General features: G+C 37.6%; 1 protein-coding gene across 1 annotated transcript in view; it reads left to right on the top strand.

Moving 5' to 3' along the window:
* MYOM3 (myomesin 3) overlaps positions 1 to 24718 on the top strand; it is a 209580-nt gene that overhangs the window by 55939 nt on the left and 128923 nt on the right. The window contains exons 5-6 of the mRNA XM_053707175.1: positions 17354 to 17449; positions 22771 to 22859. Of these exons, the coding sequence (XP_053563150.1) occupies positions 17354 to 17449; positions 22771 to 22859 (185 nt within the window). The remainder of the gene's footprint in view (positions 1 to 17353; positions 17450 to 22770; positions 22860 to 24718) is intronic.

The raw sequence follows: 24718 nt of genomic DNA, 5'->3' as shown, positions 1-24718 counted from the left end.
GGGGCAGCAGAAGAGGCAAACATATAGCATCATAGGGTCTCTGAATCCTGGGGGAGTGTGCTCTATGTTCTCTCACAGTCCGTGTAGAAGGGTTAAAACAGCGAGAGTATTGAGAGCTGAGCAGGGTAAAGTGTAGAGAAACAGGCAGACACATTCAGTTAATTCACTTTGAAGTGGTTTACGGCCATATTCTTAGGTTCTCTAAAGAACCATCATTTAGGCTATCATTGGGAAAATCTGCTGACAACTGTGGTAGATGGATAATTGTACTTCAGTGTCTGAAGAGTTGTGAGCAATTACAATCTAATACTAACGCACACCCAACGACATAATGAAGGGCTGCCTTACATAAGTTAATGTCTGAGTCACAGGATAGGTTAAGCCTTTTAAACAATCAGTAGTCTCCCATCCTGAGATGAAGCACCGTGAAGACAAATGTTCCAGATCGGGGCATAGTGTAAATTGGGTATATATGTCTGCCACGCATCGGCTATGTAAGTTAATTTGTTCCCCAAAGCATATACATTTCTGACTAATGAGTCGTCATGAGGAGGTACACTAGGGGTATGTATATCATACACAGCTATGCCCGCAGGGGCCATGTGTGAGAGTGACAAATTATTTAACCGATCCCTAAGCGCCTGGTCACAAATGTAGTGGGGAAACGTATAAGTCGGCACTCATGGCCGTTCAGAAAGCAATGCCTCCAGGCGTATGCATGCAACTGTATTCCAGCCACGTGTAACAAAGAGCGGAGATGAGTGTGGCGGCTTAATGTCATCCTAGGTAAAGTTCTAGCATCCATAAGAGAGAGTTCTGAAAGTCCGGCTGGCAGCAAGGGACCCACGCTGTCAAGTAAGCTATTTATGTGACAGGTAGAGTAATGCTTCGGGACTAGTAGTTCCTGAGGTCCTGTAATTTCTGGGTAATCAGCTTTACGCTGTCGGGACCTGTCCAGGGTGTGAGCCTCATGAACTGTTCTTGAGACAGGTAGAGTATGTGCCGACTTGGAGGTTTGCTCCGGCACCACTAACCTCTCAGCCGATAGTATATATCTATCAGCAGGATTGTGTGTAGCTGGCTTCAAGAGCGCTATGCATTCATTAAAGTTTTCCTCCATCCGCCATGATAGATTTACGAGCAGGGACTGCACGTATTGTAAAAGTTGTCTTCGTTGGCTACAAGCGTCATGTTTCTTTCCCTTTTTCTATTTTCTTTCTTTCTGTAAGTGCTATCAGTTTTATGGGAGAGATTGCGGTAGTCCAGGAGCCACTCTTCACATCTTTTGTTCGTTTCAGAATTTGTATCTGATCACTGTGACCTTGTGGCAGTCTCAAGACATGTAAATCGAAGTAAAGTTCCCTTCTTCTACCACCAAGCCCAAAAATATTTAATCTCTAAAGTGAGTTTGCAGGAGACCTTAGCAGGTTTTTTAGGCTTTAGAAAAGTTAACAATAAGCCCCCTACAACAATATTAAGAGCCGGAGCTCTTGCTGCTTGGCAGTTGGCTCCGCCCCCGGAAATTGCAATTTTAAACAACTTTCCAATTCACATATATTGGATAATTTGCATTGTTCCTTCTGTATCTTTTGTTGAAAAGTATACCTAAGCAGACATGCACTATTGGAAGCTATCTGCTGATTAGTGGCTGCACATATATGCCTCTTGTCATTGGCTCACTAGATCTGTTCAGCTAGCTCCCAGTAGTGCATTGCTCCTCCTTAAACATAGGACACCCAGAGAACGATAGTAGAGGTAAATAAGAAAGTTGTTTAAAATTGTGTGATCTGTCTGAATAATAAAGGATAACATTTAGGTTTTATTTGCCTTTAAGTCTTTAAATTGCCCTAATGCACATTATAGTATTCTTATTTTCAAAGTTATAATATCTTCAAATAGTGTAATCTTGTCACAAACTGAATCCAAAATAGGTTTTTAAACTCATCATCTTTGAAGTTGTGAACGTCACTGGCATCAACAAGAAGCCAGACTCACTTCTGGTGTTGCGAATAACAAATAAACAAGTGTAGGTAGGGCAGTACCTAGAAGATATTAATTTGACGCAACTAAAAGATATATACGACCTGACATTTTTAGTAAATACTGTGAAGATTAAAATCCTCTTGAATAAATCTGCCCCTAGGCAGATGAAAGGCACTGGGGGATTGTGGGTACTTACAAGCATTTATAGATTGTTTCCGGCATTGTCAATGAACTATCTTTGCATGATATATGATTTCTTCTCCGGTACCAGCAGCCGAGTATGGGCACTTTGCTTGCACGCAAAAGATAGTGTGCCACTTGTAATCTAGCCTAAGGTGTGAAAATGCACAATCTGGAGTACATCTCAAATTACATTTAAGGGTTAACTGTTAACAATTACAAAATTTCACCCCATTAACATTTAAAGGTATAAATATGAAATGACTAGTGCAAAGAATTGTATAACCTGTTTTTCCTCATGGTTCCTTGTCAGAATTAGAAATACCAATCATTTTATGAACCCCTGTTGAAAGGAAGTAAAAAAAATGTGAAGTTAACAGGTATATTTGTAACATTTTAAATATCAAGAAATTTGGAAAGCGGAGCATGCAGAAATCATCTTACTTTGAAACCAAATACATGGTACCTACTTCCTCTAAACAAAGTGCAAATCTCATTACTAATCTAAGCAAATCCAGGAAAAACTCTTGTTGTACACTCATGCAGTCAGTATATACAGGACTTAAAGGGACAGTCAACTCAAAAAATGTCATTGTTTTAAAAGACAGATAATCCCTTTATTACCCATTCCCCAGTTTTGCACAGAAAACAGTTATATTAAAGGGACACTAAACCCATAATTCAAGTAGAGACTACAATTTTAAACAACATTCCAATTTACTTGTATTATCTAATTTGCTTAATTCAGTAGATATGCTTTGTTGAAGAAATAGCAATGCACATGTGTGAGCCAAAAAAAATAATTTAAACAGCCTCTTCCTCAAAAGAGAGAAAAGGGGCTTTTAAATACCTTGGCGCTGCAGATTGCGGCTAAAACTAATAATAAAGAAATATGCTCTGTTATAAGTCAAGGTGCACAAAGTAAAAACTTGGCCTCAGATTGGATAACAATATAAAAAAATATATTTATTTGATACAATGTTTAAAAGCTGATCAGCGGGGAAATGGATTAAAAAATGTAACAAATATTTGCAATATATATTTGCACAAGAAATTACAGTACAAATGACTAAGGTGAGTGAAAACTAAAAATTGAATACACAAAATTGAATACACAAAAGTAAAAACCCCTGTCTAAATAAACCAAAAACAAACTAAAAACAAACTAAATAAGTGTAGCATCAAATAAATAGATGAATAACAAAACAAATTCGTTTAGTAGGAAAAGAGGACAAATTGAGCCCTGTGGTAAATCCAGCCGGTGGAAATCACAACGAAGATAGTCGACATCCACAGCTGAAGTTAGATTCGGCAGAGTGGTGCTGGAACGAGAAATTGATTCAGATAAAACAGAGGCAGAAAACCAAAATTAAGGTGTTCACTTTTACTTACACCATGTCTTGGTTTCTGCAGTGGCGATGAAATCCTTTGGGTGGGCTGCAGCAGAGCCAGATAAGTTTTGAAAGCGGTGAAGATTTTCCTTTTTGCGGTCCCGCTCAAGTTTGGAACAAACACAGATGCCGGTCTGTGAACGTAGTGCAGCGTCAATTGGCGTGTAGTGGGAGGAGCAACGCGTTTCAGCCCGATCAGGGCCTTTGTCAAGCTCCAGAAGAGTGTCTGGCAGAGACTTTTAAACCTGTATAGGCTGATACTCATTGGTTAACAGTTACTAATAGGCGTGTCAGTACAGATGCAAGATAAAATAATAGCAGCACTTTTGCTACAAATAACACAATTAGTTTGTTACTTTATGTCATATTTTAAGTAATTGCTATCCTAGTAAGCAAGGTTATAAAAATAATGACTAAATATATAATAAATAATCTATATGGTTATTTCAACCTTCCTTTCTGAGGCCAAGAAAGAATTAGAAAAAAAAGGAATACATTTTCCTTCTTTGTGCAAAAATACTGACTTGTAGCAGAGAACATTAATTAGCCTTAGAACTCTATGCTTACTTGAATGATATACAGAACTTATTATTTAGATAAAAAGCATTAATAAAAAATCAAAAAAAAATTCTTATAAAAAATCTAATAAGAAATTTAAAAATTTAAAAATCTAAAAAATGAAATATCTTGAATAATTAATATGTGAAGACAGCTCATGGGGGATAGAGGAACAAAATGCCTTAAACAGTTAATGTGTGAAAAAGGCCTATGGGGGATGAAGAAAAAAACAAATGGGGGATTAACAGTGAAACAAACATGGATTAGTCTCTAAGGTAGCAGCCTATATCAAAATCAATATTTAAACCATTAGGGTTTAAAGTTTTTAAATCAAAAATCCATTTGGTTTCTTTTTTAATAAGTTCAGACTGAATATTACTACCTCTCCAATTGTGCTTTATTTTTTCAATTCCCATATAGGAAAAGTGTGCAAGGTTACCATTATTGCAAGCTGCAAAGTGTTTTGGCACAGGGAGATCTTTATTTCTGTCTGAGTCATGCTTCTCAATTGACCATATGTGTTCACGTATACGGTCGCGTAGCGGTCTTTCAGACTCACCTATATACTGTTTGCCACAGCGGCATTGTATTAAATAGATTACATATCTGTCGGAGCATCTAATGGTGTCTTTGATTTTATAGGACTTTTTAGTGACATTAGAAGTAAACTCCTTTTCTTTTCTGGAGTGTTTACATGATATGCAGGTTAAGCAAGGAAAAAAAACGTTTAATTTTTTTACCTGTTAGATCAATCTGCTGCTGACCTTTGTTACCTTTAGTTCTTTTTTTATTTTTATTTTCAGTAGGGGCTAAAATAGTTTTTAAATTCCGTGCCCTTTTATATACTATTTGAGGTTTAGCAGGTAGTATAGTGCTAAGATGTTCATCGTTCTTAAGAATACTCCAATGTTGATTCAAGATCTTTTCAACTAAATGTTTATTACTGCAATAACTAGTGATGAATGGAATAAAAGATTTGTCCTCATTTTTTTGTAATTTCCTATTCTGAGAAATTGTACTTCTATGAACTAATTCTTGCCTATTAACATCTCTAACCTCTCTTCGTATTTTTTCAATTTTACTCTTTTCATAGCCTCTTTCTATAAATTTTTGGGTGAGTTTTTCAGACTGGTTATCAAAATCTAACATGTTAGAACAATTTTTCTTAACACGTACAAACTGACCCTTTGGGATATTTTCTATCCACCTCGGGTGGTGGCAACTGGTGTGATGAATATAGCTGTTAGCATCTACACTTTTGAAGTGTGTTTTGGATAAGATCTTATGATTATCAGTGAATAATTCTAAGTCTAAAAAACTAATTTTTGACTTACTTTTTTCGTGTGTAAATTTAAGATTTAGTTCATTATTATTCATTAAAAGTATAAATTCATCTAATAAATGTTCATCACCTCTCCAAATAATGAGAATGTCATCTATGTAGCGACTATATGACACCAGGTTTGCTCCAAATGCATTATTGGTAAGAAATGACTCTTCCCAATGTCCCATAAATAAATTTGCATAACTTGGAGCAAACCTGGTGCCCATAGCCGTGCCTCTTTCTTGGTTATAAAATTGATTGTTGTAATTGAAAAAATTATGTCTTAGAATGAATTTGATAGATTCCAATAGGAACTCTCTTTGTTCATTTTTCATCATAATGTCTTTGTCTAAAAAATATTTTATAGATCTTAGGCCATCTGCATGTTTAATGCAGGTGTACAAAGATGTGACATCGCACGTGACCAGAAGAAAATCTTCCTGCCACGGGATGTTCTCTATAAGCCTTAAGACATCAGTAGAGTCTTTTAAATAAGAAGCAAGCGACCTAACATATTTTTGAAGGAAGAAATCTAGATACTCAGAAAGATTGGATGTGAGAGACCCTATTCCCGATATAATGGGCCTACCGGGTGGGTTGGTCAGAGATTTATGAATTTTCGGTAAACACAATGCCGCTGTGGCAAACAGTATATAGGTGAGTCTGAAAGACCGCTACGCGACCGTATACGTGAACACATATGGTCAATTGAGAAGCATGACTCAGACAGAAATAAAGATCTCCCTGTGCCAAAACACTTTGCAGCTTGCAATAATGGTAACCTTGCACACTTTTCCATATATAATCATATGATTTGTAAAATTAATGGATAGATTGTCTTTTGCAGGTTAATCTTCCCCCCTCTGATGAGACGTTATATTAATACAATTTCACTTTAGCCATCTACCTCCATAATCTTTGACTGCAAATTGTAAGATCTGAGACAACAAGAAACAGGACCTAATAGAAAGTAAATGGTGGAAGGGAAGAACTTGAAGCTAGTGAGCACCATGCAGTCAGCTCAATAACTACTAGTTAGTTACTCGTTTTGGTAGCCACCTGCTGGGCAGAGGTGGTAACTGCAGCAGAATGCAACTTGATTGTAGAATGCCAATATCTGAAAGCAGAAGAAATATGTTTGTTCTTCACACTTTAAACTTATACCAAATTCAGCATTATGCCCAGGGGTCAAGTGCAGCAGGAACACATGGGAACAGAGTTCTTGCACTATTATTGCAGGAGGAACTAAGTTCCCCCAGGACAGAGAACATAAACCCTTCAGTAAACACTGATGTAGCACAGTCTGGTGAGAGGGTTAGTGAGATCCTCTAGTAATGGGCAGTAACACTTCCTACAATACACTAAATACAAGCCTGTCAGAGGTCCTGCTTTGTGCACCCTGCACTGTGTGGGACACATGGTGCTTAGAATTCTGGGTGGCTTGCTCTGGGTTATTTAGCTCCCCTCAGCATAAATAGGATTATTGCACCTTAAGTGGGTGTGACAGTTTTGGAGTCTCAGACCCAAAGGCAACCATTCAGCTCTTCATTGGTTTTAGTTTGCTTTCATTAATCAAAGTGTATAGATTACATACATATAAATACAGTGTGTGTATATATATATATAAAAAAATATTAATTGTGAGGGGGGTGGAAGTCTTAGTGACTTCCCACACTTTCTTTGTAAGACTTGACCCCTGAATGCCCATGTTCATTAGATAAACTTTTACTTTTTAAGCCACTTGTGCCTGTGTATATCACTACTAACATATCCACTTACCATTGCCACACCACAAATACTGGTGTTTAAGAAGAACCTCCAAATGCAGTTTCTAATTGGTAGTACAGTGCAGCCAATAGTACAAACAAGAAAGAACATACCCCTCTAAGAGAAAGTGACCTTATGCACTGATAACTTATGGTCCGATCATTGAAAAAATGGCCCAATACAGTTTTGTTTGTATTCAAGATGTATTTAAAGGGAACTTTGATTCTGCACATGGTCAAAAACCCTTAACATAGCCAGCAATGCCATATTGGATGAACTTATTAAACAAAGGTCTACATTAATTGATTACCCTTGGTTAGTGGGCTGTAATTTACGTATTTGATTGTATTATGTGGCCAAAGACATGATATCTCAGACAGGAAATGAAACACTGCTAGAAACATAAGCATACAAAAATCACAACCGCAACATCAAAAAAACATGTTGGTAAACACGTTCTTATGGTAAACATGTTCTAAAAATGCCTTATTTAGTTATTATTCACATTTCAATAGATATGAAATTCCTTCTTAAGTACCCTGTTTCGTGATCTTGTGTCACTGTTCAGGGAGGTTGTGAAATTCATGGTATACCTTAAAAAAATAACATTAGAGTACAGTAGTATATTGTTTTAAAGATGATGATGTGTCATTTTTGGAGATTTTTTTGTTTAATGCTGTTATCCTGCTTAGTAAACCCTGATTCTGTACAGTGATAATGTAAAGTTCTGGTGAAATTGAAGCAGCTCCATTGTTTCAGTGGAGTAAATCTCACAAGTTTTTGCTTTGACATGAAACAGTGTTAATGATTAAATTCCAATATTGTCAAGCAGTGCAGGCCACTTTATTCTATAAGATATTAATTTGTCTTCTTGATTCTAGATCAAAATCACATAAATCATAAAAAAGTTTCCACTCAATCAATTAACGTTTAAACAGGTATAATAAGGGCTTCTGCTGTACTATAGACATAAATAACCCATCAAACACACATGCCCACTATGCCCATCGTGCCCCTATAAAAAAGCCTTAAACTGTCCTAAACAATTATCAATAAGATTTTGGAACATAACACGTTAATTGTGCACATTTCACTTATTACTATCATTACAAATTATATAAAGAGATCAATCAAAACACCTCAAATGTATTATCTAAATCTGTGAAATAGTCATTGTATCTAACATATTTGTTTACATTTCATTGCAGATATTAAGAACTTAAAGGAACAGGAAACCCAAAATGTTTATTTCATGATTCAGACAGAGCATTCAATTTTAGAAAAAGTTTCCACTTTACCTCTATTATCAAATATGCTTTAGTCTCATGGTATTCTTTTTAGAAGATCATACCTAGGTAGGTTGTTTGCACATGTCTGGAACACTACATGGCAGCAAATTCTACTGTCATCTAATACTTTTTAAAATAAATAACTTTGTTAAAAGTATTCTTGCAAAACTGCAGTAATACAGTGCTCCAGACACGAGCACGCTGCAGAGCCTTCCTGCCTGTTTTTCAACAAAGGGTAATAACAGAACAAAGTAAATTTAATAATGGAAGAAAATGGATACTTTATAAAAATGATATCCTTTATCGGAATAATAAAAATATTGTGTTGCATGTCCCTTTAAAAATAAATAGTACGTTTTTGTGCTGTCTGTGAAAACCTTTTTTGGGCCTGAGGTCTTTTATCCACAGATGTAATTTGGGATTGTAATCACTCAAAATCCCTGCTGACAATATGCTAGATTATTGCTCCCTCTCCTCCGTTAACTCCACTAGAAGTGAGCTTTTTGCTTGCGTCAGGTAGCGTGCGTATTACAAGTTGAAAGTAAAACGTTTTTGCACGAGGTATAGATATATACAGATATACAAAGGAATATCTATTTATAAATACTTAGAACATATTTCCCGATGTAGAGAACATTGGAATGTGAAATATTTACAGTAAATATGCAAACACTTTATTAAATATGAATATTGCATAAATATGTTTTTACATGTTTTCAGCTACTTGACTGCAAAGGGCTCCAATGCACTTCTATATATGTCTATACATGTATACATATGCATTTATATGTGTATATATGTCTGTAAACACATAAATACACATATAAATACATACACAAGTGTGTGTGTATATATTAATATATATATATATATATATATATATATATATATACACATATAGTATATACCTGTATTGTATATACATATATTTAGACTTGATATCTACTGAAAACATTGGCAAGACCCTTTGGTAAGCTTTACAGCAGATACTGATAGTATTTTGGGTAAGCTTTGCAACAGGAATACGGTCTTAAGCAGGATTCTGGGAAAACAGAAGGGACAGTTGTCTACTACCCTCTCTTTTTTTTTCCTCCTTGTCAAACTGTAGGGTTACTTGTTAGATCTAATCTTCTGTAATTCCAGGTGGTAATGGGTACTATCAGTTTGAAATTATACGGAGGCGCGTCCCATATAAAAGCCTGGTAACAAAGGCACAATCTCATTTAATGGTCGCCTAGGCAGATTTACAGTTTTTAAGTAATATCAAAATATAGTAAAAGAAAATATAACAAGTCCTAATATACATATATATATATATATATATATATATACAGTATATATATATATATATATATATATATATATATATATGTGGGTCGAAAGAGAATATTCTCAAAAGTAAATAGGCGCACTGCTATACAATTATGAATAATGTAGTATTAATATACTGTATGGTGTATACAAAAAACAAAGTTCAAAACCAATCAGTTGGTACAGGTTAGTTCTTTCCCAGTAAAGTTCTGTTATAGGGTAAGTGATAGCGCTTACCAGAGCCAACCTCAATCCTATGAGGTAAGTGATCCGCAATGGAGTATAGATGATCCCTTTGGAACTGTGTGCTCTCGTGGAAATCTTTTGGTATCTGTTGCTCCTTGCCAATGAAGATCCTGGACTCTCTTATGAAAGCAAGAATGATTCTTTGGTTCTCTCTATGGTATTTGTTGAAGTCCTGCTGGTTTTTAGAGGAACTGACAGGTCCTGCTAGAATCGGCATCGATACTTATCTATACCTTATTTCCTTCACCAACTACCGGTACAGTACTTGAAATTACATGGTATCCTTGTACTTCATTCTTGTGGATTACACATTTATGTCAATTACAGGATAATCCAAAACTTATTACCGGTTACCATTGTTGTTTTTCACAGATTTAGCTATAACTGCTTAACTCTGTCACTTTATTAGCACCTTGCTATTACAGCTGAACAACCATTCTTTGCTGTTCTATAACAAATTCAATTGCAGCACTTCCCTGAACATAGAGTGACTTTCAGGGTTTTTCCATGCTGCTATTTTTTTTAACCACATACCAAGTTTAAAATGTTTTTAATGTAAGCATTTTTTAATTATTTATTATTCATCTGTAATAAATAGCTTCTCATATTTTACGGTATTACACTATGTCTCTGTCTCTACTTCTTGTATTTTATAACTAATCTCTCATGAGGACAAGTGACATCCCAATACCAAAAGAGAGAATAAATACTCAGAGAGCCCAGGATTCCATTTGGATAGAAGTCACTCAAGACACACTTGTGTTTAAAACCAACAAAGAGTGAACTAAAGGACCATTCCCACTCTAACAAGAGAGTCCAGGATTGCCATTCCCTCTGATGAAAAAAGACCAGGAATTTCTTGAAACATCCAAAACACCATCTCTAACATCTTGCTGATCACTTACCTCATAGGATTGAGGTTTGCTCTGGTAAGCGCAATATACTTACTTTACACCAGGACATACATTTAGTTTCTGCTTTAATCTTTTTGCAGTACTACTCTATGTTGTTTTTCTCTTTTTCTATTCATCTATGAGAATATTGGACATCCAAGCTTCTGAAAGAAGAAGGAATCCATTGAGAGTCCAAGATTGCCATTGCACCAACAAGTTCCTCTAAAAACCAGCAGGACTTCAACAAATACCATAGAGAGAACCAAAGAATCATTCTTGCTTTCATAAGAGAGTCCAGGATCTTCATTGGCAAGGAGCAACAGATACCAAAAGATTTCCACGAGAGCACACAGTTCCAAAGGGATCATCTATACTCCATTGCGGATCACTTACCTCATAGGATTGAGGTTGGCTCTGGTAAGCGCTATCACTTACCCTATAACAGAACTTTACTGGGAAAGAACTAACCTGTACCAACTGATTGGTTTTGAACTTTGTTTTTTGTATACACCATACAGTATATTAATACTACATTATTCATAATTGTATAGCAGTGCGCCTATTTACTTTTGAGAATATTCTCTTTCGACCCACATTTTATTCAGTGACACGGGTACACTGACTCACACTTTAGGCTGCACGCTCAGTTTTTATACTTATCTATATATATAAGTTTTGGTGCACTTCTTATCAACCAAGTTAGTGCAGTCTCATAAAAGCATTACATCTTTAAATACTGAACGATCTTTTTCATGCAATCTGTAACTTACTAGCTATTTCTTCTATAGTAGTTTTAGCGCTGGTGACCCCCCTTTCTTCCTCATATATATATATATATATATATATATATATATATATATATATTTATATGCATACATACACACAAACACACACACATATATATATATATATATATATATATATATATATATATATATATACGCAATTAGGCACTACATTGCCAAATCATTTAAAAGTTTAATTTTGTTAGCGAAAAGTGCATTGTTTTGTAGTCCAGGGACATACCCCTTGAAATATAGTAAATGTTCCAATTAGAAGCAAACATAAATGAGCTCCCTCAGAGATGAGAGGTGGTAAGACAGGCAAATAAATAATGAAAGTACATTACAAAGTTTTGAGGAGGGGGATTTACTACAGAAAATTCTTAATACATTTGATGTAGTTAATTATTATTTTTATAAACTCACCAAAGTAACTAGGTATTAAATGTATTCTAAATGCTTTTTCTGAATGTCTACTGCAGACACTGCACTGGCCACAAGATGGTGCTATTGGTAAATTATTAGTTGTAGGTGTCTAAAGCTAAATAAAGAATATAAACTAGAATAAGAACTTGACTTTTGAAAGCAAAATTATCAATATATAAAATAACAAGTAAATTTATATTAAACTCAAAAAAATCCAAGATGAAAGAACAATGGGGCCGATTTATCAAGCTACGTATGGAGCTGCATGCAGGTGTTTTTCTGTACGAGCCTTCAGCCTCACCGGAAACAGGAGTAAAGAAGCAGTGGTCTTAAGACCGCTGCTCCTTAACTTGTCCGCCACAGCAATCCGCCCGATCACATACAATTGATTGACATACGGTTGATTGACACCCCCTGGGCTGCGAATGTGCAGGGGGCGGCATTGCACAAGCATTTTTAGTGACATGCTTGTGCAATGATAAATGCCGACAGCGTATGCTATAGCGGATCATGTCCGCCTGCACATTGATAATTCGGCCCCAATATCTTGACTAATAAAAACGTGATACCACTAATGAACAAATGAAACTATAAGAAAAAAGTGCAGATGTTTAAGAAACTCTGATTATTTTAGGCAATAGATTAGATTTTCCACACTATTTTGAGATGTTTCAGAAACAAATAATCTAAAATTGTCTAGATTCATTATAGCTATATATTGATATCTGTTTTATAGTTTTTTGCTTTTGGTCAGTTCTGAAATTTGAATATTAAGCTATATCAAAATCATAACACAATTTTTCTCTGCAATCACAACATAGCAAACAGGACCTTATACTTTGTGCTTAAAGGGACAGTCTACTCCAGAATTGTTATTGTTTAAAAAGATAGATAATCCCTTTATCACCCATTCCCCAATTTTGCATAACCAACACTGTTATATTAATATACTTTTTACCTCTGTGATAACCTTGTTTCTAAGCCTCTGCAGACTGCCCCTTATTTAATTTCTATTGATAGACTGGCATTTTAGCCAATCAGTGTTCTCTCATAAATAACCCCACAGGCGTAATCACAATCGGCTAGATTACGAGTTGTGCATTAGGCTTAAACAGCAGTGTTGGCCGGTCCCAATGCTGCTTTTTAACGCCCGCTGGTATTACGAGTCTTGCAGGTACAGGTGTACCGCTCACTTTTTTGGCAAGACTTGGAAATACCGCAAATCCACTTACGTAAATTGCGTATCCTCTTTTTTCAATGGGACTTGCATAGCACCGGTATTACGAGTCTAACAAAAAGTGAGCGATAGACCCTCTCCTGTCAAGACTGGTACCGCATTTTAAAGTCAGTAGTTAAGAGATTTACACTACAACGCCGTAGCATAAAACTCTTAACTAAAGTGCTAAAAAGAACACTAACACCTATAAACTACCTATTAACCCCTAAACCGAGGCCCTCCCGCATCGCAAACACTAAAATAAAAAATGTAACCCCTTATCTGCCGAACCAGACATCGCCACCACTATAATAAATATATTAACCCCTAAACCGCCGCACTCCCGCCTCGCAAACATTAGTTAAATATTATTAACCCCTAATCTGCCGTCCCTAACATCGCCGACACCTACCTACATTTATTAACCCCTAATCTGCCGCCCCCAACGTCGCCGCCACTATACTAAAGTTATTAACCCCTAAATCTAAGTCTAACCCTAACCGCCCCTAATTTAAATATAATTTAAATAAATCTAAATAAAATTACTATAATTAACTAAAGTATTCCTATTTAAAACTAAATACTTACCTGTAAAATAAACCCTAAGATAGCTACAATATAACTAATAGTTACATTGTAGCTAGCTTAGGGTTTATTTTTATTTTACAGGCAAGTTTGTATTTATTTTAACTAGGTAGAATAGTTATTAAATAGTTATTAACTATTTAATAAACTACCTAGCTAAAATAAAGACAAATTTACCTGTAAAATAAAACCTAACCTAAGTTACACTAACACCTAACACTACACTATAATTAAATTAATTCCCTAAACTAAATACAATTAAATACAATTAAATAAAATTAGCTAAAGTACAAAACCCCCCCACTAAAGTACAGAAAATAATAAACAAATTACAATATTTTTAAACTAATTACACCTAATCTAATCCCCCTAAGAAAATAAAAAAGCCCCCCAAAATAAAAAAGCCCTACCCTACACTAAATTACAAATAGCCATTAAAAGGGCATTTTGCGGGGCATTGCCCCAAAGTAATCAGCTCTTTTACCTGTAAAAAAAATTACAAATCCCCCCCAACATTAAAACCCACCACCCACCCAAAAAAACCCTACTCTAAAACCCACCCAATACCCCCTTAAAAAAACCTAACACTAACCCCTTGAAGATCAGCCAATCGGAAGTAAGGTAGGAAAAATCCTATTGGCTGATTTAATCCTATTGGTGATCCAATCAGCCAAAATGATTGAGCTGTTCCAATCACTGTTATTACGGGTTTATTTGCTGAATCCTTAAGAGAAATTTGTATTTGTTTAATGTGAAACTGGTAGGTTTGTGGAAATGTAACTATGGTAAATAAATATGCTTTACTTGCTAATCATTTGTGCACAAACAATATTTGTGCTCAAGTGGGAAAAACCCCATTTCAGCTTGTAATGTAAGCACAGAGATGCTTACGGTTTAATTTGAGTATCAATTACACTCGAGCACAATTAACATTACATCTCATATTGTACAAAGACAATCTTTTCAATCCACCTGAGGTTCTGTGTGAAACTTTGTATGCACGTTTGGGCGCTCGTGACTAAACCATTAGAATTAAAGTGAATGTAAATTTTGATGCTAAAGTGCCCGTTTTTTTAAAACTTTGATTAAAAACAGGGGCACTTTAATTCATCAAAATTTACATTTCACTCCTGTTGTGAAAAAAACTTACCTTTTAATCTTCACAGCAGCTCCAGCTTCCTCCGGTCTCACAAGCCATTTCTGATGTCAGAAATGATTGATAGGTCATCCTCCAATCACAGCTACCACCCGAGGATTGATTCAGTGTCTGATTCACTGCTGTGATTGGAGGAAGCCGGATGCCTCATTTTAGACCCAGGAAGAGGCTTTGAAACGGGTGGAGGAAGCGGGAGTGGAGCTGCTGTGAAGATTAAAAGGTAAGTTTTTTTCACAACAGGAGTGAAATGAAAATTTTGATGAATTAAAGTGCCCCTGCTTTTAATCAAAGTTTTAAAAACCGGGCACTTTAGCATCAAAATTTACATTCACTTTAAGTAGAGAAGCTGTCATTTGAATAAGTTATATATATAATGTATATAAATTACATAACAGGAACATTTGGTTAAACATATGTTTCTTAGGCTTTTCAAGTGTGTTTATAAACCATTGTTACAAAACCTCTCAATATTTCCCAGAGGGTTTTCGGGGCAGGATGGTGATGTGGACTTGTTGGTAGTGTCCCAATTGTGTTTGGTGGGCGGAGCTGGGATATGAGGGACAGGGTTGCCGGTGTCTCATGTATGGGGTTGGGCGGAGTCACTGTGTGTCTGGTGAGAGCTGGGCAATTCCTGGAAACCTGCAGCTGAGGGAAGGAAAAAACGTGAAGATCTTCTAACCAGTGACTGTGTGATTATGGTTGGGCAGTATGTGCTGCAAAAGCGAAAGCAAATTCTGTCATCTAATTTATTCAGTACTGATGGCGACTGCCTCCTGTGTTTGAAATCATAAAGTTTCCAGACTTAAAGGGGACAATAAACCCACATTTTTTTCTGTCATGATTCAGATAGAGCATGCAATTTTAATCAACTTTCCAATTTGCTTCTATTATAAATTTAGCTTTTTGTTTGTATCCTTTGTTGAAGGAGCAGCAATGCACTACTGGGAGCTAGCTGAACACATCAAGTAAGCCAATGACAAGAGGCATATATCTGCAGCCATACCAGCGGAGTCTGAAAGTGGTTCGAACATGTTAACACCTTGTTTGCTGCAGTTGTTTTTCAATGTTCAAACTCCACCCACTACTTCCCTTATTTGGAGGAGCCAATCCAGACTTGAGCCTAAAGATAACATGGCATACCCCATTGTATTGTTTTGACAAAATCTCCATTGTTGGGCATCAGCTGAAAAAATACAATATCAAACCTCAAATTAGGTTAGGTTTGTGAAGCCTGTCTTCCTCTACCAGTTTTCAGGACAGGAAAATCCACAGTTTTTAGGCTTGAATTACAGAAAAAGGGGCAAATAAATAATGAAAGTATACTGCAAAGTTGTTCTTCTATGCATAATAAATCATTTTATATTACAATCTCAGAGTGCTTACAGTTCCTTTAAGTGACTTCTACAGGGTATTGCTGTCCATCAGAAAATACTTACGAGCAGTTTTTTACATTATTTTTGGGCTTTCCAAAAAAAACAACAGCATTGCACAAGAGCTGCTGGTGCAACGCCGCCCCCTGCAGACTCGCGGCCAATGGGCCATCAGCAGGGGGGTGTCAATCAACCCGATCGTACTCGATGGGGTTCATTTCCGACGATGTCTGTCCGCCTGCTCAGAGCAGGCGGACAGGTTATGGAGCAGCGGTCTTTGTGACCGCTGCTTCATAACTGCTGTTTCTGGCGAGTCTGCACACGGGGCATCAAGCTCCATTCGGAGCTTGATAGATAGGCCCCAATGTGTCCTGTATTTTCCTATAGAAGGCACATTACCACTTGTCTGTATAGTGAGGGGAAGCCCACTTTTTTATAATATTTCAGCCAGTGGGCACTTGATGAGACTGGAGAGACGGAAATAAGCATTTCTTGTGAACCTGGTGATTTTTAGAAAATGGAGCCTTAGGTGTGTAGAAATCCCCACGCTTCTTCTATTTGAATAATCCATGTAGCTATGGCAATTTACATTAGGAATCTATCCTCTCTAATTTGACATCCATCGACTAAATATACACGTTCATTAAAGCTTCATTTTATTTTCCTGAATTGGAGATGAGCCAATTGCAATGTACCTTTTTAAAGAGGATTGTGCTCACAGAAAGCTGTATTCTAGCCTTAGTATATAATGCAATAAACTGTAAACATATTTAACCTGAAATGTTCACAAAAGTGTAAACATACTGTAACTCATTTGATATGTAGAAATGACATGATTCACTTTTCAGTAGTAAAATAATTTCTGTTCATATCTAGGTATAAGAATGGGGTGCCAATTGATTTAAGAACTTCCCCGCCTGGGAAATACAAAATCCTTAATGAATATGGCATGCTGACCTTGGAGATCCGCAGGTAAGAGTTTATTGTGCTTTAGACAATGTGAGTTTGTGTGTTAAGAGTTTTCGAATCAAATGGTAAAAGGCATGGAAATTCTGAAATTAAAGTAATTTTAAAGTTTAATGAATAAGTGCCCGGCAACTAAAAATAATCTTAAAAACAGGGGCACTTTCATTCATTAAACTTTACAATGACGCTTATTTTTTAAAATACTTACCTTTGCGTTATGGTAAACATAACGCTGATCCTCTGCCCGCAGCTCCTGCTTACATTAGCATATCGATGACGAATCTGTCTTCCTCAAATCGTTGCGTGCCTCATGAGCTGGATACCAATGGGGTCACACAACGATTGGAGGAAGCCGGATTCGTCATCGGTCTGCTAAAGAAAGCAGGAGCTGAGGGTGGAGGATTGATACTATAACGCAAAGGTAAATATTTTAAAATCTAAGCGTCATTATACAGTTTAATTAATTAAAGTGCCACTGTTTGTAAGATTACTTTTAGTTACCGGGCACTAATTCATTAAACTTTACAATCACTTTAAACTTTCTTAGAAAATAACATATTGTATTACAGGTAGAAAACCCTTTATCCAAACTGCTTGGGACATGAAAAGGTTTACATTTTGTAATCGTTTGGATTTTGGAATATTTGCAACTATAAAATCAGACAGTTTGAAGAGGGGATGAAACCAAGTGTAAACAACAATATCATGTCATTTAGGCAATATTTACATGTCATAATACAGCTTATTCATGTAACCTAAAGGTAGTTTTGATATAATTTTTAATACTTTTGTATACATAGTTCCATCAGAAAGATAGTACAGTACTGCAGTCAGAGAGGTAATATTTGTTGTTTTAAATAAATATAGACTAATATTTCCGTTTTAGAACACAACAATCAAATAAAAACACAGGCAGAGAAGATTGTGACTTACAGACAGGAAAAACAGTAATTTTTGATCATTTAAAAAAATAAAAAAAATAATAATAATTAAAAAGTTTGGATTTCAAAATGTTTGGATTTTGGAATTCTGGATTTGAGGATTTGCATCTTTATTATATTATGATATTAAATTCTCCTCAGTCAGGGTTGCCACCTGGACACTTATGAGTTATACATGATGCAGGGTGTGCAGAGAGGAATAGGCATAGTGGCAGTGCTGTTCAGTGTCACTATTTGTGTGCAGTACAGGGTGGAAATTTGTGTTCCTACCTTCACACCCTGCAGCATGTGTAACTCATAACTGTCCAGGAAAACATGGCTGAGGTGGCAACCCTATCCTCAGTTGGGAGTTTAATTGTAGATTTGTCATGCTTTTTAACATCTGAATAGGAACTTAAACTCTGATATTAACGTAACTGACTTTCATAGATTATTTTATAATTGTAAAAAATATATGTGCGTGCCAATGTGATTTGTGTGTAGTGTGTGTAGCAGGTAAACTGTGTGTCTATGGCTGCATAAGCACATTTAGTAACTATATAATGTATAGGGTTAGATTACAAGTGTAGTACAAAAATATAAGATCTATTGTGCGTTAACATCGTCCAAGCATAATCAATAGTGCTTCTATTTCTGTGCTCATTACAAGTGCAAAGCTATTTAATTTTTTTTGTGGATCAATTGTCTAGGGCACATATCAGATAGCGCAGGGGCACTAACTATCTTAGATAATAAACTTGTAAGGGGATGCACAGTAAAATCCATGTCAGATATTGGGTTAAGCAGTTAGCCAATTATGGCCTAGATTATGAGTGGAGTGCAATATTGCGCTTTTGCAAGGGCGATACTTGCGCTCTACTCAGTTATACCAACGCATGTAAATATACGCTGGTATTACAAGTTAGGCGCAATGCATTGTCTGGAAACCTTGCGCTCACAAGAGTATGCTTCCATAGGCTCGAATGGGAGCTTCGTGGTTCAGATACGGCAAAGCACCTAACGCAGCGCAGGGGGCAATTTGCTCAGTGTTGGGCAGCAAAATAAAAAAATATATATGTATATGAATATATACATATATATTTATGTGTTTATATGTGTATATACAGTTGCAAGAAAAAGTATGTGAACCCTTTGGAATGATATGGATTTCTGCACAAATTGGTCATAAAATGTGATCTGATCATCATCTAAGTCACAACAATAGACAGTCACAGTCTGCTTAAACTAATAGCACACAAAGAATGACATGTTGCCATGTTTTTATTGAACACACCATGTAAACATTCACAGTGCAGGTGGAAAAAGTATGTGAACCCTTGGATTTAATAACTGGTTGAACCTCCTTTGGCAGCAATAACTTCAACCAAACGTTTCCTGTAGTTGCAGATCAGACGTGCACAATGGTCAGGAGTAATTCTTGACCATTCCTCTTTACAGAACTGTTTCAGTTCAGCAATATTCTTGGGATGTCTGGTGTGAATCGTTTTCTTGAGGTCATGCCACAGCATCTCAATCGGGTTGAGGTCAGGACTCTGACTGGGCCACTTCAGAAGGCGTATTTTCTTCTGTTTAAGCCACTCTGTTGTTAATTTACTTCTATGCTTTGGGTCATTGTTCTGTTGCAACACCCATCTTCTGTTGAGCTTCAGCTGGTAGACAGATGGCTTTAAGTTCTCCTGCAAAATGTCTTGATAAACTTGGGAATTCATTTTTCCTTCGATGATAGCAATCCGTCCAGGCCCTGATGCAGCAAAGCAGCCCCAAACCATGATGCCCCCACCACCATACTTCACAGTTGGGATGAGGTTTTGATGTTAGTGTGCTGTGCCTCTTTTTCGCCACACATAGTGTTGTGTGTTTCTTCCAAACAACTCAAATTTGGTTTCATCTGTCCACAGAATATTTTGCCAGTACTGCTGTGGAACATCCAGGTGCTCTTGTGCAAACTGTAAACATGCAGCAATGTTTTGTTTGGACAGCAGTGGCTTCCTCTGTGGTATCCTCCCATGAAATCCATTCTTGTTTAGTGTTTTACGTATTGTAGATTCGCTAACAGGGATGTTAGCATTTGCCAGTGACTTTTGTAAGTCTTTAGCTGACACTCTAGGATTCTTCTTCACCTCATTGAGCAGTCTGTGCTCTTGCAGTCATCTTTACAGGACGGCCACTTCTAGGGAGAGTAGCAGCAGTGCTGAACTTTCTCCATTTATAGACAATTTGTCTTACCGTGGACTGATGAACAGCAAGGCTTTTGGATATACTTTTATAACCCTTTCCAGCTTTATGCAAGTCAAAAATTCTTAATAGTAGGTCTTCTGAGAGCTATTTTGTGTGAGGCATCATTCACATCAGGCAATGCTTCTTGTGAAAAGCCAACCCAGAACCGGTGTGTGTTTTTTATAGGGCAGGTCAGCTGTAACCAACACCCCCAATCTCATCTCATTGATTGGACTCCAGTTGGCTGACATCTCACTCCAATTAGCTCTTGGAGATGTCATTAGTATAGGGGTTCACATACTTTTTCCACCTGCACTGTGAATGTTTACATGGAGTGTTCAATAAAAACATGGCAACATTTCATTCTTTGTGTGTTATTAGTTTAAGCAGACTGTGATTGTCTGTTGTTGTGACTTAGATGATGATCAGATCACATTTTATGACCAATTTGTGCAGAAATGAATATCATTCCAAAGGGTTCACATACTTTTTCATGCAACTGTATATACATATTAACACATCAATATAAATGTATATAAGCATATACATATATATCTATAGTAAAAACACAGTCCCCATTCACCTCAACGTAAAGGCACTTTCAGTAACTTTTTTTTCCCAAACACTTCACATCCCTCACTTTAACCCCTTATAGCTGCTTCATGTAGTTATAAAATAAAAATATGAGCATCTTCATTTTTTAAAATTTTAGAACTGCCCTCTTTATTTGGGGGGCAATTGGGGCTCGCGGGAGCATTAACCAGCCACTTGTAATGGCTCCACTTGTAATCTAGCCCTATGGAAGTGAAGTGTGTGCCAAGCTGATGATGCACATGTAGCGCTATACTATTATTAATAATAATTACAGTGGTATTTTGATTATGCTCAAAAGCATCACTTAACTCTCCATTTAATATGAGCTCAATTGGACCGATTTATTAAAGTGCAGATGGACATGATACGATGTAGCGTATCATGTCCGCCGCACATCGATAAATGCCAGCAGCATATGCTGTCGGCATTTATCATTGTGCAATGCATATCGGCCGCTAGCAGGGGGTGTCAATCAGCCCGATCATATAGGATCGGGCGGATTGATGTCCGCAGCCTCAGAGCAGGCAGAAAAGTTATGGAGCAGCGGTCTTTAGACCGCTGCTTCATAATTGCTGTTTCTGCGAAAACAGGGGCATCAAGCTCCATTCGGAGCTTGATAATTCAGCCCCAATGAGTGCACTGATTGCTCTCCCTGCACTATCTATTAAAATTGTAGGACCCATTAAAAAAAAATTCAGCTGTGTTAAGATGCTTTGTTTACAGGGACATGAAACACAATTTTTTTCTTTCATGATTTAGAAAGAACGTGCAATTTTAAACAACTTTCTAATTTACTTTTTTAATCTAATTTGCTTCATTCTCTTGATATCCTTTGTTGAAAAGCATATCTAGATAGGCCGGGTAGCTGCTGATTGGTGGCTGCACATAGATGCCTCGTGTGATTGGCTCACCCGTGTGTATTGTTATGTCTTCAACAAAGGATATCTAAAGAATGAAACAAATTAGATAGTAGAAGTAAATTGGAATGTTGTTTAAAATTCTATTCTCTACTTGAATCACAAAATAAATTTTTTGGGTTTAGTGTCCCTTTAAACCATCTACTTGTAATACCAGGTTGTGTATTATACCTTGCGGGGTGTTGGACTTTTGCTTGTGCCCCACTTGTAATCTAGCCCCTAATCAGAACTCACCGGACACTTAAATAAAGGAAATATTATTTATTTAGCATGATGTTTGAGGCTAAGGACTCAATGTACCAAGTAGCGGATGTTGCTTGTGAGCCCTTACAGGGCAGGCTCACTCTTGCGATTATTCTTTCTACAATGTAAAAAGCAGTGGTCATACAACCTCATGACTTTAGAGGTGGTGGAGATAGAACACCAGAAACATGGGGGGTGGTGTTGTATAAGGAAGTCCCTGTGCAAGGGTATATGAGGGTAGCAGACACTTCTACCATTGCATGTTGGGAGCCTTGCCCTCCTACCTTTCAGTACATAGGACCCTAATACTCTTCTATATAAATCTATTTGGAATTTATTTTCACCAGAATGCAGACATCTAAAGGTAGACTTGCAATTAAAATCTAAACAATATACTCTGTCTCCTCACAAACAGATGTTCACTGGAGGATGCTGCCGACTATAGTGTTGTTGCTACAAATATGTTCGGAGAGGCAACATCATTCGCTAATGTCCTTGTAAAACGTAAGTATATTCCCTCTTGGTTTTGAAGATGCGTTGCTTTGATATAAAAGCACTGACGACCTAACAGAAAATTGATTATATACACATTTAAATATACTTTACTTGCTTAAGACCAGGTTTAAGATTACATAATATCTAGCTAAAAATCAGAAGATTTGGGAAATACAAAATTAGGAATAGTTCATAAAACAAGTCTGTTAAATGATACATTAATGTATGTGTTACGGTTGCCTCCAGGCTGGCTGGAAGTTGGACCGTAGAAAAGGATGCTCCTAGCGCTCACCAAAGGAGCAGCAGCACCGTAGACACTCTAACTGCTGCAAAGCCACCATAAGTAACGCAGACTCTATGAACCACCGCTGCTGGGCTGGTATCTCGCCGTCTGCTCTGCGCCCTGGACCTACGACCAGGCTCCAGTAGGTGAACCTCTTCCTTCTGTAGCAATCCCCGTAGCTAAGGGAGTATGAAAAGCATAGCAATCCCTGTAGTAATTATAGCTGAAGCTGTCCCCTACAAACATGAGTCAAAGCTGCAAGTTAGAGGGTCAGAAATAGGTCTGATGTGCTGGAGCACACAGCCTGCTTTTTATTGAGGTTACATGCAAACAGGACACTCTCAGGGGGAGGCATAAAATCCCCCATCACACATTTGATATTAGATAGAGAGACACTCCCTTTGACAGGCCACAACATTACTTCAGCAGATAACATTTTACACACAATAAAACAATGCAGTCCACCTTATCACTACTAGAAGTCTGATTAGACAATGGGAAAGTTTATCACTAAACTTAATTAGAGCTGATCCCAGCAAACTTGTATTTAGAATGCTTCTTGAAGCTGAACAAAGTTATCTCTGTAGTTCTGACCGAAGGGTCTGTCACATAGCACTTAATGGCACACAATGAAACTGAACCAAGTGGGAGAAAGCCAGGGACAAGTCATTTCACAGGTCTGGGGACATAGTCTTAAAGGGGCATTGTTCACCAAAGTCACAATATGTCCCCAGACGGTTCTTAAAGGGCCACACACACCCAACAAAAGTCAATATGTCCTCAGGGGCACAATCTTCCAGGGGCCATAGTCATGTGGAAGGAGGCTGGCAAATAGGCTTCTCCAAAATCCAGGGAAGCAGGGCAATTTTCCATTTAAAGGGCCAGTTACAAACAAACATATCTCCCCTTTTGGAGGGAGACTAACCAGGCACCTGACCTTCTGCCGGTCAGTGCCTAAGTTAGTCTCGCAACCCACCCACAAATAATTGTTAGCAGCAAAGTAGCCCCCCCACAATACGTAGTACTGGCCTGTAAGTTCCAGGTTGTAGGATGAAAGTGTAGCATCCTCGGCCTTCCTGGCGCAGCTGGGCAAATAGCTGATGGTACTTGGGGGGCAGAGGCCAGCGGCACTCTGCCCTGGTGCCAGCGCTTCTGCTGGGGTGAGGGGTTTGCAGGCCAGTTCTGTAACAAGGACAAGGTCTGTAGGGCAGAGGCCAGCAGCGCTCTGTCCTGATGCCAGCTCTTCTGCTGGGGGAATTGGGGCATAGTCCTGCCCGGTGGCAAAGGGAACGTGGGGGTCAGTGGGGGTTAACATCTCCACTGTTAACCCTGGGCCCAAGTTAGGAGTTAGCTGGGGAGGGGGAGATTGGCTTACCTCCTCCTCCTGATACTCCGGCGGCCGTTGGGAAGGGAGGTCGATGCTCTCCGCTTCCTGTGGAACATGCTGCGGCTGGGGAGAGAGACCGGTTGTCTCCTCTCCCTGGAAGGCACACTCCGGCTGGGGAGGGAGGTCGATGCTCTCCCCTCCCTGTAGTTGGGTCTGTCGCTGGGGATCTGGGCCGCCTGCCCAGCATCCCTGTAGGGC

Source organism: Bombina bombina, chromosome 3 (genome assembly GCF_027579735.1).
Source record: "Bombina bombina isolate aBomBom1 chromosome 3, aBomBom1.pri, whole genome shotgun sequence".
NCBI classification, from domain to species: Eukaryota; Metazoa; Chordata; class Amphibia; order Anura; family Bombinatoridae; genus Bombina; species Bombina bombina.
Note: the sequence above shows the minus strand (reverse complement) of the source record. Positions and strands in the feature narration are given on the sequence as shown.